Below are 19,566 nucleotides of genomic sequence, written 5' to 3' on the forward strand. Positions count from 1 at the left end.
AAGAAACATCCTCTGAAAATGAAAGAAAAGAAAACTGAGCTCTGAAATTTAACCTGCACTTTACTGAAAATCCCTTGATCATTTGAATTTTAAAGTAAATGTTATTCTGATTATCACCCCACCCCCTGAAGGAGAGGCAAAGGGAATCATTTTTGGTTTGGTTTGTTTCTTTGTTAACACTCTAACAGCAAAACTACTGGTTGAATTTGTACCAAATTGGGTTTATAGATTGCCAGTGACCCAGAAAAATTGTCATTACATTTCAGGAAAAGTAGGTCAAAATGATTTTTTTTAAATGAATTTTTAAAATCTTTTTTTCCCATTTACTTACAATGGATGAAATTTCAAATGTTCATAAAAACATCAATTTTGTTTCCATTTTTCTTCAGACTTGCCACATATATAGAGGCAACTGACACGCTGACATCAGCACACACATAGACATGATGACATCAAATGGATCCATGCCAAAATAAGATACAATACGTGTGAGGGGCGGGGTTTGTTGTACCTGGAACCAGTTGTTTCTCAATTTTTGAAGCAAAGAATTTCAGCAGCTGAAAAACATACTTAACATCTGATCATTATCTGATTTCAGATTATTCCAATGATCATGTAAACAGCACAATGTGATAGTCTTTATCAGAGAGCAGCAGAGAAATCAGATTAACACACCTATGGTAGACTTTGTCCATGCTCTGATGTCTATGTGCATGTGTACCTGTTAATCTGATTTATTTTGTTCTACTACATCTTCACATGAGTATAAAAAACCCAACTAGAAAAGCATTCGGAGAGTGCAGACACCCCCTGATCGCCACCAAAATGTTTTCAATCGTTCGTTGTGCCACTATCAACATTATGTGAAAATTTCATGAAAATCCATCCATAACTTTTTGAGTTATCTTGCTTGCGGAGGTAATAATGGACTGAAACATGTAAACAAGGGTTTTTCAATTGTCACATTCTGAAGTGCATGTGCTTATTAGCTCCACCAGGAGGTATTGTGATCACTGTGCTTTGTGTGTTTGCGTGTTTGTTTGTTTGTTAGCAAGATAGCTCAAAAAGTTATGGACAGATTTTCATGAAATTTTCAGGAAATGTTGATAATGGCACAAGGAACAAATGATTACATTTTGGTGGTGATCGGGGGGGGGGGGGCACAGATCTGTCTTGGCAGAGGTCTGCGCTCTCCGAGTACTTTTCTTGTTACTATTATTATTATTATTATTTTATATTGTTTGTTTTCGCACTATCTTGTTTTTTGCACCATCTTTATGCATGTGCTCTTTATTCTGTTGCTGCCTTGACCGCTGAATTTCCCCATTGTGGGATCGATATATCTAATCCAATCTAATCTAATCTAATCTAATATAAATATATGAAATTCCTACTATTACAATTATCTGATTAGTCCCAGTTATTGGATTTTAATTTTATGGTTTTGTAAACAGGTGTAAATGCTACTAAAATAATTTTAAGGACAAAGTTTAGAAACTGACAGCTAATGAGTTTTGGGATGACAGTTTGTGGAGCTGTGTCAAACTACATTTTCCTCTAGTTATTAATAAATCGATTGTAACCATTGAAATCTTCCAGAACTCCCTTGTTCCCAGTCAGGCCCGGTCTGGCTAATTGGGAGGACCAGGACAATTCCCGGTGGGCCGGTATAATATTTAGGCCGCGAGGGCCGGAGTTCACTTGAAATATGTATTTAATATTTTTTTTATTTATTTATTTTTGGGGGGCCGGTGTTCAGTCATAGCACTGGGTTGGTCATGTAATCTGCAGCCGCTGTTCCTGGGCCGCCACCCCCTCTACTAGCAAACTGTTTGTTTTCTTCCTCTTATTTGCAGACGCACCGTGACCTGACGTAATATGTCCTTCCATATGGTTAGTAGCTCCATACACAGAGGTGGGTAATCCCAGCTCCTTAGAGTAAAAGTCCTGCCATGTATTGGTTCTATCTGTTCACTTAACACAGGTGATTCCACTAATTATCCCGTCTACCTGGATGAGGAGTTGTGGTCATGAAAATGGGCTGGTTCAGTGAGTGGTTAGAAAAAATACATGGCAGGACTTTTACTCTATGGAGCTTGGATTACCCACCTCTGTCTATACTGGAGCTGTGGAGCACATAGGACCTCTGCTCTGTAGGCTGTGGATGGTCAGCTGTGTTTGCTCTTTGAAACATGGATAATAGAAAGAGCAAGGGTGGTGCAGAGAAGGCAAGAATTAAAAAGAGGAAAGCTCTTGAAGCAAAAGCAGCCAAATGTGCCAAAAAAAAGCAACTTTTTCACAAAAACGACCTCCCGGTTGGAAACAACTAATGAGGTTGATGAACCGGGTAAACCACCTTTAAAGCTAGTTAATGATTGAGTCAGTGAATTGTGTGGCACTGTGGCGTGTAACTTAACGTTATGCAATTTAAATAATAGTATGATGCGACGCCACATAACTGGGAAACTTTGTCTTGTAGCTCCTCAGAGTCAGAAAGCAGATCCAGCAACAGACACCAGCCATGAGCCCACAAGTCCAGAGTGGGCAGGTAGGACTTCTCAGAGAGGGAAGATTATTAGAATAAATAGGCTCCAATGAAGAGTATGGTGTAGGCCTGTTCAATATGAAAGGTGCTCTGAGATGCGAGATGATTCTGCACTACATGAATGAAACTGACACCAAGGCTTTGCAAAATAGAAGATTTGTGCTGAGAATTCTGACCATTTATAAAATGTGATTTAGTGTCAGAAGCAGAGCCAGGAGCCAGTAGTGATGAGGGGATTGTTCCTGTCAGGATGGAAGGGAAAGGGGAGCTGTTGGAACAGACTGTGTGAACAAGCATTAGTTCCAGTAAAACCAACTTTCTATACCCAAACGATAGTCCTGACCTATTTTATTGTTTATCATTAACAGTGAAACAGTAAATACACAAAGCCCACAATTGAAAGGCAATAGCATAAAGTAATATCAAATAAGCCAGCATATTTTGCCAATGTAAATATCTTAATTGGTTAAGTAAGTCCAAATGTCTGTAGATATTATTTTTTATTGTGATCCAGGTGCAGGCGAGTCTAGGGAAACTGGAGGAAGTGTGAAAGGGAGAGCAGAGTCTACTGATGACAGAGGAGCAGCTCAGCAGCACAACCCTGAACCACTGGGCACTAATGAGACAGATGAAGAAAACATGTAAGGTTATAATTGCATGATTTTAATAATAATTGGTCGTGATCTAAAGTGGGCCGGTCTGAGGTATGAAACTCCAGGGCTGAAAATGAGTCTCAGTCCGGCCCTGTTCCCAGTGCTTTGGGTGTGTTTGGTGACTGTTAGTCTTTATCTATTTGAAGAGAGGCTAAAGTACAGACAGACAAGTAAAGTGTGTAGGAAAGATAAGAAACTCTTAAAACATCGATAAATAGTTTAGATTTCACCTCATGCAATCTGAATGTGGAGACACGAAGCTGTTTGACAAAGTTAAACAGTTTACACTTTTTACATCTCTCCTATCCTGATGAAAAAAGTCAACTCTGAATCTTTGAAAACTTGTATTGCTCTGAAAGCCTTTCTAAATGACAAAGATGTACAGTATGTTTGACGTCTATATAAAGCAGCTAAACATTGGCATCATCACTTCTGTTGCATCATGGGTTTTATAAAACAAACAGAAGAGGCCTGGGTGTTGGAGTGATTTGCATAATGACACCACTTAACTCATCAGTGGTTGTCCATTTATATGTGGATATCAGTCCACTCAGCCCACAAAACAGCAGCAGAATGGAGAGGATCTTATTGGCTGTCTTATGTCTCTCAGGTCAGTGAAATGTTTAATATTATGTCTGTTTTTATTATTTAAAAAAAGTGTAAAAAAAAAAAAAAAAAAAGTGTAAAAAAAAAAAAAGCAATTAAATTAGTAAGTCAGTGTCATTGTCAAATTAACCTATAAAGACCAAGTGCTACTTTTGTGGCAGTTCCCAAATGAATTTTTCTTCTTCTTTTTTTTTTTTTTTTAACCTTTCTTAACTCATTTATCATCATTTATTCTAATATTATGCTCTGTATAATGCATTATTTAAGTCTAAATCAGGTATTTTCCTTTATTTAATTCACAGATCATGTAGATGTTCATAAAATCTCTGATGAAAGTTGCTGGGTATTATATCAAAAACAGAGAAAACTGAAGAAAATGTGACTTTTTTAGTAAAATATATAATTAACTGCACAGAATCGAAGTGTGTCCATCTACTGTCATTGATCCAACTCCATGGGTTTTACTGGTGGATCAGTGTTGTAGAAGATGACAGTGTTTCCATGGTAACTAAAACTGTGGTTTGCACTTTTCAAGCTGTTCAGAGAAATCTCATAGAAAACTGTATTTACTGACTTAATGACTCTGAATTAATTTCATACTGAGCTTATCAAATAAAAGGTTTAATGTTATACGCAATCGCATTGTTCTATTTCTCAAAAAAAAAAAAAAAATTCTGATTGATTAATTGATTTGATGGTTAGTTTGAGACACTAACAAGTTCCATGTAATCAGATGGACTCATCCTTCTGATGTAAATCTCTCCACAGTCTGGAGCATCTCCACATGCCTCCTCCATCAGTACCACTATGTCCATGAATTAAAGACTTGGACTGAAGCTCAGTCCTACTGCAGAAGACATTACACAGACCTGGCCACTATTGAAAACTCCTCAGAGATGGACCAGCTGATCAACGCAGTGTCTGATAAAAGTGTGTCTGAGGTGTGGATTGGTCTGTTCAGTGAAGTGGACTGGAGGTGGTCCGATGGATACACAGGCAATGAATCTGGATACACAAACTGGAGTAAGATTCGGTTTGAACCAAATTTTTGGTCAGCCAATCAATTCTGTGTAGGCTTTGAAATGAATGTGGGATGGTGGGATCATCATTGTGAATATCAGTATCCATTTATCTGTTCCTCAGGTAAGCATACAGAACAGCATATTAGAATCATGAACAAAGACAGAATTCAGTATGTAAACATAACACAGACCCACTTTACCTGCAGGAACAGAGTTTGTTTATATTAATCAAAGTCTGAGTTGGACCGCTGCTCAGAGCTACTGCAGGTCCAACTACGTAGACCTGGCCACCGTGAAGAACCCCAGTGACGAGCAGAAGATCCAGAATGTTACGCCATCTGGCAGCTCAGCTTGGATTGGTTTATTCAGAAATCCAAACTTCAACTGGTCTGATGGGAGCAGCTTCTCATTCACCTACTGGTATGGTGGTTCCAATCCACTTGGCTCATCAAAGATCATATGTGGTGTTACATCTTTGGAGAATTCAGGAACATGGAGGTTTCCACCCTGTGACCACAGAAGACCATTTGTCTGCCATTCCATCCGTGAGTGATTTACTGTCCCTCAGTGAAAAAGAGAGCATGCTGCACTACAGTCTATACAGTCACAGAAAAAATTATTAGACCATCAAAAGTCATCAGAAACAATGGTTATGCAATCAAGTACTAACTCCTGTGTGTATCATGTGATTAAAACAGACAGAAAAGAAAATATGGAACACCTAAAAGCACTGTTTTTGTCAGTACAATGCCATAGATATTGATGTAAGAACTGAAGTGATTTTGGTTATTATCAAGAAAACATGGAAAATGTCTCGATATCAGCTCTGAAATTAAACTGTTAGGAGCTATTTTTGTTGTTATCATTATATTTGTCCAAACAAATGTACCTTTAGTTGTATCAGACATTAAAATGAACAAGAAACTGAAGAAAACAAGGGGTGGTCTAATAATTTTTTTCCACGACTGTAAAGAGGAACACTTTGAGTGCAGTGTAATGTTGTCTTCTGTTTTCCTTTAGCTGTGAAGAAGCAGACAGTGAAGCTGAGGATGAAGGTGGAGGACTCCTCTGTGGACCTGAATGATCCTGTTATCAGAGCAGACATCCTGAAAAAGGTCAAGTCTCCAACAAACAACTGGAAAAAATGATCTGTCTGTCATCTTTCATATTCATCAGTGTGTCCATGTGGTATTTTCTCTGTTTTATTTTCTTTTATGAAATCAAGTTGTTTGTTTATGTTTTTTTTCCCATTTTTGTTTCACAGTTGCAGGACAAACTGAACATGACTGGAGTGACCCTGAAGTGGCGAGAACAGCCTGATGGGAAAGTGTTCCACAAGGAGAAGAAACATCCTCTGAAAATGAAAGAAAAGAAAACTGAGCTCTGAAATTTAACCTGCACTTTACTGAAAATCCCTTGATCATTTGAGTTTTAAAGTAAATGTTATTCTGATTATCACCCCACCCCCTGAAGGAGAGGCAAAGGGAATCATTTTTGGTTTGGTTTGTTTCTTTGTTAACACTCTAACAGCAAAACTATTGGTTGAATTCGTACCAGATTGGGTTATACATTGCCAGTGACCCAGAAAAAATGTCATTACATTTCAGGAAAAGTAGGTCAAAATGATTTTTTTTAAATGAATTTTTAAAATCTTTTTTTCCCATTTACTTATAATGGGTGAAATTTCAAATGTCCATAAAAACATCAATTTTGTTTCTATTTACTTCAGACTTGCCACATATATAGAGGCAACTGATATGCTGACATCAGCACACACATAGACATGATGTCATCAGATGGATCCATGCCAAAATAAAATACAATACGTGTGAGGGGTGGAGTTTGTTGTACCTGGAACCAGTTGTTTCCCCATTTTTTAAGCGAAGAATTTCAGCAGCTGAAAAACATACTTAACATCTGATCATTATCTGATTTCAGATTATTCAAATGATCATGTAAACAGCACAATGTGATAGTCTTTATCAGAGAGCAGCAGAGAAATCAGATTAACACACCTATGGTTATCTTGCTTGCGGAGGTAATAATGGACTGAAACATGTAATCGAGGGTTTTTCAATTATCACATTCTAAAGTGCATGTACTTATTACTATTATTATCTATTTTATCTTGTTTGTTTTCGCACTGTCTTGTTTTTTGCATTATCTTTATGCATGTGCTCTTTATTCTGTTGCTGCCTTGACCGCTGAATTTCCCCATTGTGGGATCGATATATCTAATCTAATCTAATCTAATCTAATCTAATCTAATCTAATCTAATCTAATCTAAAGTAAATACATCAGATTCCTATTATTACAATTATCTGATTAGTCCCAGTTATTGTATTTTAATTTTATGGTTTTGTAAACAGGTGTAAATGCTACTAAAATAATTTTAGGACAATGTTTAGAAACTGACAGCTGATGAGTTTTGGGATGACAGTTTGTGGAGCTGTGTCAAACTACATTTTCCTCTTGTTATTAATAAATCAGTTGTAACCATTGAAATGTTCCAGGACTCCCTTCTCCCCAGTGCTTTGGGTGTGTTTGGTGACTGTTAGTCTTTATCTATTTGAAGACACAGTAAAGTACAGACAAACAAGTAAAGTGTGTAGGAAAGATAAGAAACTCTTAAAACATAGATGAATAGTTTATATTTCACCTCATGCAATCTGAATGTGGAGACATTAATCTATTAATGTAATTAATCTATTTTATTACACAATCAAAATCTTCCTGAAAATGTGCCATTTTTGACAGGATGGAGGGCAGTCTTGGCCTAGTCGACTGGAGAGTCAGCCTGTGACCGAAGAGCCATCTTAAGGTTGCTTACTTTTCTTGTTTTAAATGAACAATTCACAATCTTCAACACATAATCATCATCAAAACATTTCAAAATATCCATGAACTGAAGCAAGTATTAACTTAACTTAACACATCATCGTTCATCACCATCATTTCTAAAACACTAATGACCAGTGTATTCAGAGTCGTTGATACCAGGATGAGGCGATGCAGGGTCAAGAGCAGAAATAATGAGCAGTGAATTTTCATTCAGGATATTCTGCAACAAAGTGTTCCCTTTGAATTTTTCTGGAAAGTCCTGTTTTATGAAAAAAATATGTAACACATAATTATCAGAAACACATTTTAGTCAGTTGTCAGACTTGTAGCAAAATACTGGAAATATTCATGTTTTTAGTGGAACCCACCATAAAGATTATTACACTTAAATGAAAGATGTCGCTTAATTATTTAGTTATCACATAAAAACTGACACTCATCATCAACAATACACAATAATGGACAAAAACTCACTAATACTAATGAGTGTCTCTGTTTGCTTTGCAGGAATGGGAGCAGAAGAGCGGCACGTAAACAGCTCAACCCCTCATGCCAGTCTTATTTTATTTTCGTTTTTTTAAAAAATGTGTTTATATTTATTTAAAACTGTCCATACAGTCTGCAGTGGTGTTGAAGACACAAGCATAGCATTCACTTTGTCACTGAAACAAAATAAGTTGCTGTTTTTAGGATAATGTAAGTAAACATGACATGCAGACATACCAACCTTTTAAACTTTTTTTTTTTTTTTTTTTTTTTAATTACTGAGCATGCTTACTGTACTAAGTTGTGCAACTTGTGTTATCCACTGTTCTTTCTTTTCACGTAACCACCGGCCTTTTTTTTTTTTTTTTTTTTTTTTGAAAGTCTGTTTCAGCAGATTCACAGTTTGGGCTCAAAAAGGTCAAATCCAAGTATTTATTTGTAAATGTTTAAAGGAAATACTAGCTTCCCTTTTGTTTATTTATGTTGATATATTTAAGGATTTCCTTTTTTTTTTTTTTTTTTGGCAGAATTTGTGGTGCTCTTTAAAATCCCACCTGTTTCTTTGAGTCTGGTTTTCATTCATGGGTATGAGCATCGACAAGAAAAGTGCATCTCAACATTAAGGGTCACAATAATCACATTACATACCCATAGAATAACAATCCAGCTCCTCTAAAGTGCATTTCTGAAAGCCAAATTATTTTCAGGAACACTTTAAAAAGAACAAAAGCACCATTATATACGTCATGAAAAAGTGAGGTATGCAAGCATCAGAAAATACATGTATTTTAGCCTAAATTCCAAATTGAGTAAAATACCCTACCCCCAATTCAAGTGTTTTTCCTACTTTATTTTACTGTTATCTTTAGTCATAGACTCCATCAAATTGCATGTCTCTGTGTTTGCATGTTTCCAGATCATAGATGCAAACTTTTTTTCCCTGTGTATATATTTACACACACATCTATTGTTCCATTTCCTGGTTCGTTGTCCACAGTAGCACACACCATAAATACAAATACTTTGTATGTGTACTTCTTAATATGTTACTAAATGTTCTAAGCCAGGCTTGACTGTCTGTTCAGTGTATGTAGTGAATTGTAGCTGCAGGCACCAGCAAAATAGAAGACGTCTAAGGCCACTGACCTGTAACAACTGCAGATATGATGAAACATCTGGATGAAATGCTAATAACCACATGTGTTATTACCCTATATTGTATAGGTCACATGTTAATCACCACTGGTAAAATAAAACAAGATACAACATCTGTTTTAAAGGTTCAGTGTGTAAGATTTAAGGGGATCTAAATTCAGAAACAGGATACAATATTGATTCAAGTATCTTTTCATTAGTGTGGAATGAGCTGTAAATGAAAATAGAATTAGCTGCAGAGGGAATGGGTTCACTCAGGGGCGCCGCTACCAATTATGTGACCATAATCGTTGTGGACTCCACAGAAATTACCCATAAACACCGTCACTTACGCTAGTGCAAAAACAAAACTTAACATGCTTTCAACGTTCGCCTCCCGACTTCTACACCTGTCTTATACTGCGGATGTTACACGAAATTTTCACAACTTCTACATCCACGGGGCCCCCCTCCACTGTTCTATAGGCCCCCCACAAATACTGGGCCCCATGAATTTTCTCTTATCGGCGCCCCAGGGTTCACTCCCTGGTGCCGTAAATGTTCTCTCTCCAGATCTGTCGCTAGAAAGACGACCTCTTTTATTTTATGTAGACAGAATCCAGTGTTGCAGTGCATTCTTATGTATGAGTTTGGACCAAGGTTAATGTCCCTGTATATTAAAAGAATACGAAATGGGATTGTAAAAGCCAATAAAGTAATAATGACCCATAACATAATAAATTTGTCATTTTTAAAATGCAATAGGCCAATAACATAATAACTGACCAATAACATAATAAAAGTCCTTATTACATTATTGACCTGATAAAAAAAATTCTTTGTAAATGTAATAACTGAGCCAATAACGTAATAATATATTAATATCACTGTATTTAAGTTTCATTTATTAGATATAACTGTGAAAAAATCCCCGCCCCACCCCCCATGTATTTGCCTATTTAACTTGATGGTTAAAATGATCTCTAGTCCTGTCTGCTCCTCCTGAGCCTTTCAAACTATCTCCAAATGAAATGGAAGCACATTTCCAAACATATGTAACAGGGTCAATTATTTAGCAGCAATGTGGGTGTGTGTATTGTATTGTATATTGTTATAATTACACAAAATCTGTTCATTTTATTTTCATTTCTTTTGGTTGGTACCTGACATTGTGGGCCTCCGGGTCAGTGTGTGGAACTGTTGGTTTTGGTCTGTTCCCCAGCGAACAATTTACAGTGTGACACTGCATGTATAACCTGAGTTTTCGCGCCTTTGCCTCCTCCCTTTTGTTCCGGATTTCTGTGGGAGAGGTAAGCAGCCATACAGTTCGTGAAAATTTTTGGTTTAGTCTCTGTTAATTAATTTTTTTTTTTTACATGAACCGGCTAGTTCAGGCTGTATCAGGCGCTTATAATGTACTTAAACACATTTAAGTTTTGTTTACTAATTTTGTGGTTCACAAACTTTTTATTTTGCATGGTGGTAGGCCTGAAAACAGTTCCTGTCCTTGTTCAGACAGCGTGCGCTCAGCATTTCATACAGTGCACGTGCGAGCTTATAATTCTATCATTATAATCATAGCATAATCATTTTCAACGCTCCTTCAACACTGTATTTTTTTGTCATCTAAAAACACACGTGCACACACAAAAACAAGTTACTGTGTATTTTTTCTCTAAATTGGTCAGTTTTTAGTGAAAATCAGTAAGAAAAAGGAAGTTACTAGCAATGGTACACCCACCTAGTCATCAACCATCATGATACAGTCAGTTGAATATGGGTGCTTCTCTGAAACTGGTCCTAAAAACAGGACAGAGGGGCTCAAAATTCAAACCAGATGTAGATTAATGTTAGGAAGCAAGTTTGGAAGCACTTTGGGTGTATTTAAAAAAATATGTTTACCAAGATAAAAGAAACAATTTTTCAGATTAAATACATTTTTATTTGACGGGCACATACAAAAATCCATGTCACCCGGTAAAAAGGACATGAAAATTATATGCTACTATTTTTTTAATATCTTTTTATTTTCTTACATGTACATTTTGAGAATCGAAGTTAATATGCAAGGCAGAGTGTTTCATAAAAATGACCGCTGTTGCAAAATCACTCTTGATTTACATGTGTTCAAATGGGCAGGTTCTGCATATAACATGAATGGACACAATGGGTTCCACAAGAAACCTGGAATGAGACTGAGATTCATGAAGAGCCTTTATGTGTGGATTAGAAAAACCATTAGGATCAACACATTTAACACAATGTCCTTATTTATAGTCTATATAAGACCATTTACAAACATGTTTTCAGATCAAAAATGGCACCCAGGTAGCTTTTTATGTCCCAATTTGGGTCCCGATATTTTATTAAAAATTCATTAATTTTGTTTTTTTTTTTGTATTTATGAGGTCATCATTAGGTCCATCCTGGGGGAAATATGTTTATATTTCTCTTTTATTATTGGGTCTAAAAAGATGGAAAAGTGCCACATACCAAAATAAACCCAGTTTCATAGAAGCACCCATATTTAAATTTTTTGCACTAAATGTACCAAATTATGCAATTTAAACATGTATATAGTTTAATTGAAAAATAAATATGATGATATGTATAATGCATGAAATGCAATAAAATTGCAGTTGTCTGATTTAGAGTTACATGACCTCATAAACCTGCTGTATCAAATTTGATACACCTTTTTCAGCATGGTTTTACTAAAACATACAGGGTGGGGAAGCAAAATTTACAATATTTTGAGGCAGGGATTGAAAGACAGTGTATGACCAATTAGTTTATTGAAAGTCATGAGAATTTATTTGCCACAAGAAAATTGACATAATAGAAAATGTTTTTATTCTGTGTCCTCCTTCTTTCTCAATAACTGCCTTCACACGCTTCCTGAAACTTGCGCAAGTGTTCCTCAAATATTGGGGTGACAACTTCTCCCATTCTTCTTTAATAGTATCTTCCAGACTTTCTCGTAATAGTTTTGCTCATAGTCATTCTCTTCTTTCCATTATAAACAGTCTTTATGGACACTCCAACTATTTTTGAAATCTCCTTTGGTGTGACGAGTGCATTCAGCAAATCACACACTCTTTGACGTTTGCTTTCCTGATTACTCATATGGGCAAAAGTTTCTGAAAAGGTATGGATAATAGTGTTAGGTATGATTATGACATCAATATATGTTTGGTTTCAAAACAATTGACGTAGTGCCTGCTGAGAAAAAACAACTAAATGTTCATTGTAAATTTTGCTTCCCCACCCTGTAGATCATGAAATATTAAGTAATTTCACATTGCATCAACCCAGTAACTCTTCCTACTGATGTTTCAGTAAAAAAAAAAAAAAAAAAATGTTCTCTGACCTTAACATTTTCAAAATTGGCAAAGTTTTTCTTCAAAAACCACCTGTGCCTCCTTCCTCATTAATGACAGTCTTGTAGTGTCACTGGAAAGGCCTTTGGTGAATGAATTCCTCCCCCTGGTGGATTATCTGTGTATAGCATGTATCTAATTGTGTACATCAGGTTTTTCAAGAAAAAAAATATCACACTGATCGTGTAGAGGCTTCAAAGGAGTTAAGGAAAGTTAAGGATTTTTTGATTTCCCATAATTGACCACTAGATGGCAGTGGTGTAACACTGACTCTCTTCAGTTGTCCAAACTTCCTTGTTTCCTTTCTAGTACACATGTTGTGTAAAGGTAATCAGTGATCAATTTTCTTCGGTGAACAGTTCATTTCATTGAAATTCTTGCATATACCACGTACAATCTTATATATTTAGTGCAGGAGGACATAACATTATTGAGAGTGTATTCAAAGTTATGTATATATATATATATATATATATATATACACACACACACACACACACACACACATATATGTGTGTATATATATATATATATATATATACAGAAGTGAGAAATCAGAAAAGGGTTTTTAAATAGTAGTATAGAAAGAAGCTTAGGGGGAAAAGAAAATAAATAGAAGTACATATAAAATAAACAAGAAAGAAAGAAAGAAAGAAAATGAATAAATAAATAAAAAATAGATTGAAAAAAAAAAATGAACTGAGTGACCAGGTTCATACTGTAACGGTGTTGACTGGGTCAGAACATCTCCACAACTGCAGGTTTAATTGGGTGTTCCTGGTCTGCAGTGGTTAGAACCGACCAAAAATGGACTGAGGAAAGACATCCCAACATCAGGACTATTGTTCATCTGTGGGAGGTGTTGGACAAATAAAACTGATCCATGGAGGTCCAGATCTCTACTACCAGGACTTCAGGGATCTGATGTTAACGTCTTGGTCCAGATACCACAGTACACTTTCAGAGGTCTGGTGGAGTCGAGGCCTCGGGTCAGAGCTGGTTTTGTGGAAAAAGAGGAACTATACAACATTAGACAGGGGGTGATAATGTTCTGAACTCAGAGATACTCCATTGGTTGAGGATCAGGGTTTTTTTTTTTTTTGGTTTTGTTTTTTTCAGACTGTTTGGTAGGTACCCATCCCTACTCTTGAACATTTTGTAAGTTTTTAACAGATCAGTTTCGAGGACAAAATGTTTCCTTGCTGCAGAATATGTCCCACCCACTGACAGGTCCCATTGTAATGATAAACGGACTGCACTTATACAGGGTGCATCAAAAAAACTATATATTTTGAATTAAAAAAAAAGGCCGTACTGGGAGCAATGTAGGGTTCAGTGTCTTGCCCAAGGACACTTCGGCACGTGGAACCGGGATTCTGGACTGCCAACCCTTCAATCATTGGACAACCCGCTCTACCAACTGAGCCACAGTCGCCCATAATGAACTAATCTAAACTAACACCACTTCATCTGAAATGCAAGTTTACGACTATTCTGTCTGTTATTAAAAGTTTTGTGTATTTGTAGATCCACTGTGATCTGTAAGTTTCAATTTACATGTGTAAATGATAAACTGAGACAGAATATTGTTAAACTTGCACCAAGTTTTTTTTAAAGAAATTTCAGTTCATGTTATTCACATTGTTTTAAAGGATAGTTGGTAGATGTAAATATTTTCATTGCATAATTTGACTTTTTTCGCTCTAAAACATTGAGGAAAGTTTGGAGTTGACATTTTTTATATATTATTATGTTATTATTTCACTGGTCTGACCCACTTCAGATCAAATTTGGCTTAATGTGGGCCCTGAACTAAAATGAGCTTGACCCCCCTGGCGTATACGCTGGTTGTCAGGCTGTATGTAATGTTCAGCATAATTATTTCACTTAAATGATGTTATAGAGCTGTGGTAAAGCTCATTACATTCCTAATAAATAAAAAAATTCAGTGTACTTTGTTGATAAGAGTTGTTTTGGGGGGGTTTTGTATTGTGAGTAGGTCCACACAGCTAACATTATATCAGGATCTATAGTTTTACACAAACATTTAAGAAATACACAGTTTTTGATATGTTCAACTTTATCACAAATCTGATTTTTTTTCCTCCATCTGAATCCAACCTGTGTTTATTATTATCATTTAATTAGAAGTCTAAACTCTACAGCATTAGTTTTCTTAGCACTCTTGTTGCTTCGATAGAGGGATAAATGTTAAGGTGTATGTTTACAGAGCATGTAAACCTAAAGACAGTGTATGTAAAGTATATGTCAGATTTGCATGACCACTGCTTTTGCATAAAGAATGAGACCTAAGCTAACTTGAGAAGTCCACTACACAGGTGAGGTGATGATAACCTCATTGGTGACTTGATTTACTCAGAAACACAGGTGGACTCCACAGTGTTTGACCATTTCTACGTGGACATCAGGTCATTCAGAACTCAGAGCAGCACCAGGATGGAAAGACTCTCAGTATGGGTGTTTTACGTCTCAGGTCAGTGAAATATTTGACAAAATAATGTACAACAGCTACAACTATTAAACATATGTTACCCTTTGATTTGATGAAATACATTATAAAGAGATTTAGAAATGTTTTAGTAATATATGTCTTATTTTCTAGTTTTTGTGACACACAATTAAATCTAAAATAATAAGTGGTTCTAGGCACAACAAACCCCGCCCCTTGCACGAATTGTAACTTATTTTAGCATGGATCCAGCTGATGTCATCATGTCGATGCATGTGCTGACGTCAGCATATCAATTGTCTCTATATATGTTCCAAGTCTGAAGTAAACTGAAACAAAACTAATGTTTTTATAGACGTGAAATTTCATCCATTATAAGAAAATGGGAGAAGAAAACTTTCTTGTTTAAAATGCATTTTAAAAAAAAAGAACTTTGACCTACTTTTCCTAAAATGTAATGACATGTTTTTCTGGGTCCCTGGCAGTCTATAAACCCAATTTGGTAGGAATTCAACCAACAGTTTTGCTGCTAGAGTGTTAACAAACAAACAAACCAAACCAGCCTTTGGGGGGCGGGGTCATAAATGTGTTTAAACTTACAAATTATAGTTATTGTCAGACGGACTCATCCTTCTGATGTAAATCTCTCCACAGTCTGGAGCATCTCCACATGCCTCCTCCATCAGTACCACTATGTCCATGAATTAAAGACTTGGACTGAAGCTCAGTCCTACTGCAGAAGACATTACACAGACCTGGCCACTATTGAAAACTCCTTCAAGATGGACCAGCTGATCAACGCAGTGTCTGGTGAAAGTGTGTCTGAGGTGTGGATTGGTCTGTTCAGTGAAGTGGACTGGAGGTGGTCCGATGGATACACAGGCAATGAATCTGGATACAGACGCTGGGATCCAATTTGGTCTGAACCAAATTTTAAGTCAGCTGCTGAATGGTGTGTAAGATATCATTCATCTGGATGGTGGGATGTTTTCTGTGAATATAAGTTTCCATTTATCTGTTACTCAGGTAAGCATACAGAACAGCATATTAGGATCATGACAAAAGACAGAATTCAGTATGTAATCATAACACAGACCCACTTTACCTGCAGGAACAGAGTTTGTTTATGTTAATCAAAGTCTGAGTTGGACCGCTGCTCAGAGCTACTGCAGGTCCAACTACGTAGACCTGGCCACTGTGAAGAACCCCAGTGACGAGCAGAAGATCCAGAATATTACGGCATCAAACAGCCAGAGCTGGATTGGTTTATTCAGAAATCCAAACTTCAAATGGTCTGATGGGAGCAGCTTCTCATTCACCTACTGGTATGATGATTACAATCCACTTGGCTCATCGAAGATCATATGTGGTGTTACATCTATGGAGAATTCAGGAAAATTGAGGTTTTTACCCTGTGACAACAGAAGACCATTTGTCTGCCATTCCATCCGTGAGTGATTTACTGTCCCTCAGTGAAAAAGAGAGCATGCTGCACTACAGTCTATACAGTCACAGAAAAAATTATTAGACCATCAAAAGTCATCAGAAACAATGGTTATGCAATCAAGTACTAACTCCTGTGTGTATCATGTGATTAAAACAGACAGAAAAGAAAACATGGAACACCTAAAAGCACTGTTTTTGTCAGTACAATGCCATAGATATTGATGTAAGAACTGAAGTGATTTTGGTTATTATCAAGAAAACATGGAAAATGTCTCGATATCAGCTCTGAAATTAAACTGTTAGGAGCTATTTTTGTTGTTATCATTATATTTGTCCAAACAAATGTACCTTTAGTTGTATCAGACATTAAAATGAACAAGAAACTGAAGAAAACAAGGGGTGGTCTAATAATTTTTTTCCACGACTGTAAAGAGGAACACTTTCAATGCAGTGTTATGTTGTCTTCTGTTTTCCTTTAGCTGTGAAGAAGCAGACAGTGAAGCTGAGGATGAAGGTGGAGGACTCCTCTGTGGACCTGAATGATCCTGTTATCAGAGCAGACATCCTGAAAAAGGTCAAGTCTCCAACAAACAACTGGAAAAAATGATCTGTCTGTCATCTTTCATATTCATCAGTGTGTCCATGTGGTATTTTCTCTGTTTTATTTTCTTTTATGAAATCAAGTTGTTTGTTTATGTTTTTTTTCCCCCATTTTTGTTTCACAGCTGCAGGACAAACTGAACATAACTGGAGTGACCCTGAAGTGGCGAGAACAGCCTGATGGGAAAGTGTTCCACAAGGAGAAGAAACATCCTCTGAAAATGAAAGAAAAGAAAACTGAGCTCTGAAATTTAACCTGCACTTTACTGAAAATCCCTTGATCATTTGAGTTTTTAAGTAAATGTTATTCTGATTATCACCCCACCCCCTGAAGGAGAGGCAAAGGGAATCATTTTTGGTTTGGTTTGGTTCTTTGTTAACACTCTAACAGCAAAACTATTGTTGAATTCGTACCAAATTGGGTTTATAGATTGCCAGTGACCCAGAAAAAATGTCATTACATTTCAGGAAAAGTAGGTCAAAATGATTTTTTTTAATGAATTTTTAAAATCTTTTTTTCCCATTTACTTATAATGGGTGAAATTTCAAATGTCCATAAAAACATCAATTTTGTTTCTATTTACTTCAGACTTGCCATATATATAGAGGCAACTGATATGCTGACATCAGCACACACATAGACATGATGTCATCAGCTGGATCCATGCCAAAATAAGTTTGTTTGTTGTACCTGGAACCAGTTGTTTCCCCATTTTTTAAGCGAAGAATTTCAGCAGCTGAAAAACATACTTAACATCTGATCATTATCTGATTTCAGATTATTCAAATGATCATGTAAACAGCACAATGTGATAGTCTTTATCAGATAGCAGCAGAGAAATCAGATTAACACACCTATGGCAGACTTTGTCCATGCTCTGATGTCTATGTGCATGTGTACCTGTTAATCTGATTTATTTTGTTCTACATCTGCACACGAGTATAAAAAATCCAACTAGAAAAGCATTCGGAGAGCACAGACCTCCGCCAAGGCTGATCAGTCTGTCTCCCCTGTCTGCCAACCTTTCCTGAAAATTTCATGAAAATCCATCCATAATTTTTTGAGTTATCTTGCTTGCGGAGGTAATAATGGACTGAAACATGTAATCAAGGGTTTTTCAACTATCACATTCTAAAGTGCATGTACTTATTACTATTATTATTTATCTTATATTATTTGTTTTCACACGATCTTGTTTTTTGCACTATCTTTATGCATGTGCTCTTTATTCTGTTGCTGCCTTGACCGCTGAATTTCCCCATTGTGGGATCGATATATCTAATCTAATCTAATCTAATCTAATCTAATCTAATCTAATCTAATCTAATCTAGTCTAGTCTAATCTAATCTAGATACATCAGATTCCTATTATAACAATTATCTGATTAGTCCCAGTTATTGGATTTTAATTTTATGGTTTTGTAAACAGGTGTAAATGCTACTAAAATAATTTTAGGACAATGTTTAGAAACTGACAGCTGATGAGTTTTGGGATGACAGTTTGTGGAGCTGTGTCAAACTACATTTTCCTCTTGTTATTAATAAATCAATTGTAACCATTGAAATGTTCCAGGACTCCCTTCTTCCCAGTGCTTTGGGTGTGTTTGGTGACTGTTAGTCTATCTAGTTGAAGAGAGACTAAAGTACAGACAGATGAGTAAAGTGTGTAGGAAAGATAAGAAACTCTTAAAACATAGATAAATAGTTTATATTTCACCTCATGCAATCTGAATGTGGAGACACAAAGCTGTTAGACAGAGTTAAACAGTTTACACTTTTTACATCTCTCCTATCCTGATGACAAAAGTCAACTCTGAATCTTTGAAAACTTGTATTTCTCTGAAAGCCTTTCTAAATGACAAAGATGTACAGTATGTTTGACGTCTATATAAAGCAGCTAAACTTTGGCATCATTACTTCTGTTGCATCATGGGTTTCTATAAAACAAACAGAAGAGGCCTGGGTGTTGGAGTGATTTGCATAATGACACCACTTAACTCATCAGTGGTTGTTCATCTATATGTGAATATCAGTCCACTCAGCCCACAAAACAGCAGCAGAATGGAGAGGATCTTACTGGCTGTCTTATGTCTCTCAGGTCAGTGAAATGTTTAATATTATGTCTGTTTTAATTATTTTAAAACATGGTAAAAAAAAAAAACAAACAAAAAAAAACAAAACAATTAAATCAGTAAGTCAGCATCATTGTCAAATTAACCCATAAAGACCCAGTGCTACATTTGTGGCAGTTCCCAAATGAATTTTTCTTCTTTTTCTTAACCTTTCTTAACTCATTTATCATCATTTATTCTAATATTATGCTCTGTATAAATCATTCTTTAAGTCTAAATCAGGTATTTTCCTTTATTTAATTCACAGAT

At 36.1% G+C, this 19,566-nt stretch overlaps 1 protein-coding gene across 1 annotated transcript; it reads left to right on the plus strand.

Moving 5' to 3' along the window:
- The first annotated feature begins 15,125 nt into the window (after window positions 1-15,125).
- Window positions 15,126-16,469, plus strand: LOC115438991 (L-selectin-like). Its single transcript, XM_030162885.1, has 4 exons — window positions 15,126-15,162; window positions 15,793-16,020; window positions 16,250-16,377; window positions 16,446-16,469. Exons 1-4 carry the CDS (start codon window positions 15,126-15,128, stop codon window positions 16,467-16,469), a joined length of 417 nt encoding a protein of 138 aa, XP_030018745.1.
- The last annotated feature ends 3,097 nt before the right edge of the window (window positions 16,470-19,566 follow it).

The sequence above is a fragment of the Sphaeramia orbicularis genome, chromosome 18 (assembly GCF_902148855.1).
Source record: "Sphaeramia orbicularis chromosome 18, fSphaOr1.1, whole genome shotgun sequence".
Lineage (NCBI taxonomy): Eukaryota > Metazoa > Chordata > Actinopteri > Kurtiformes > Apogonidae > Sphaeramia > Sphaeramia orbicularis.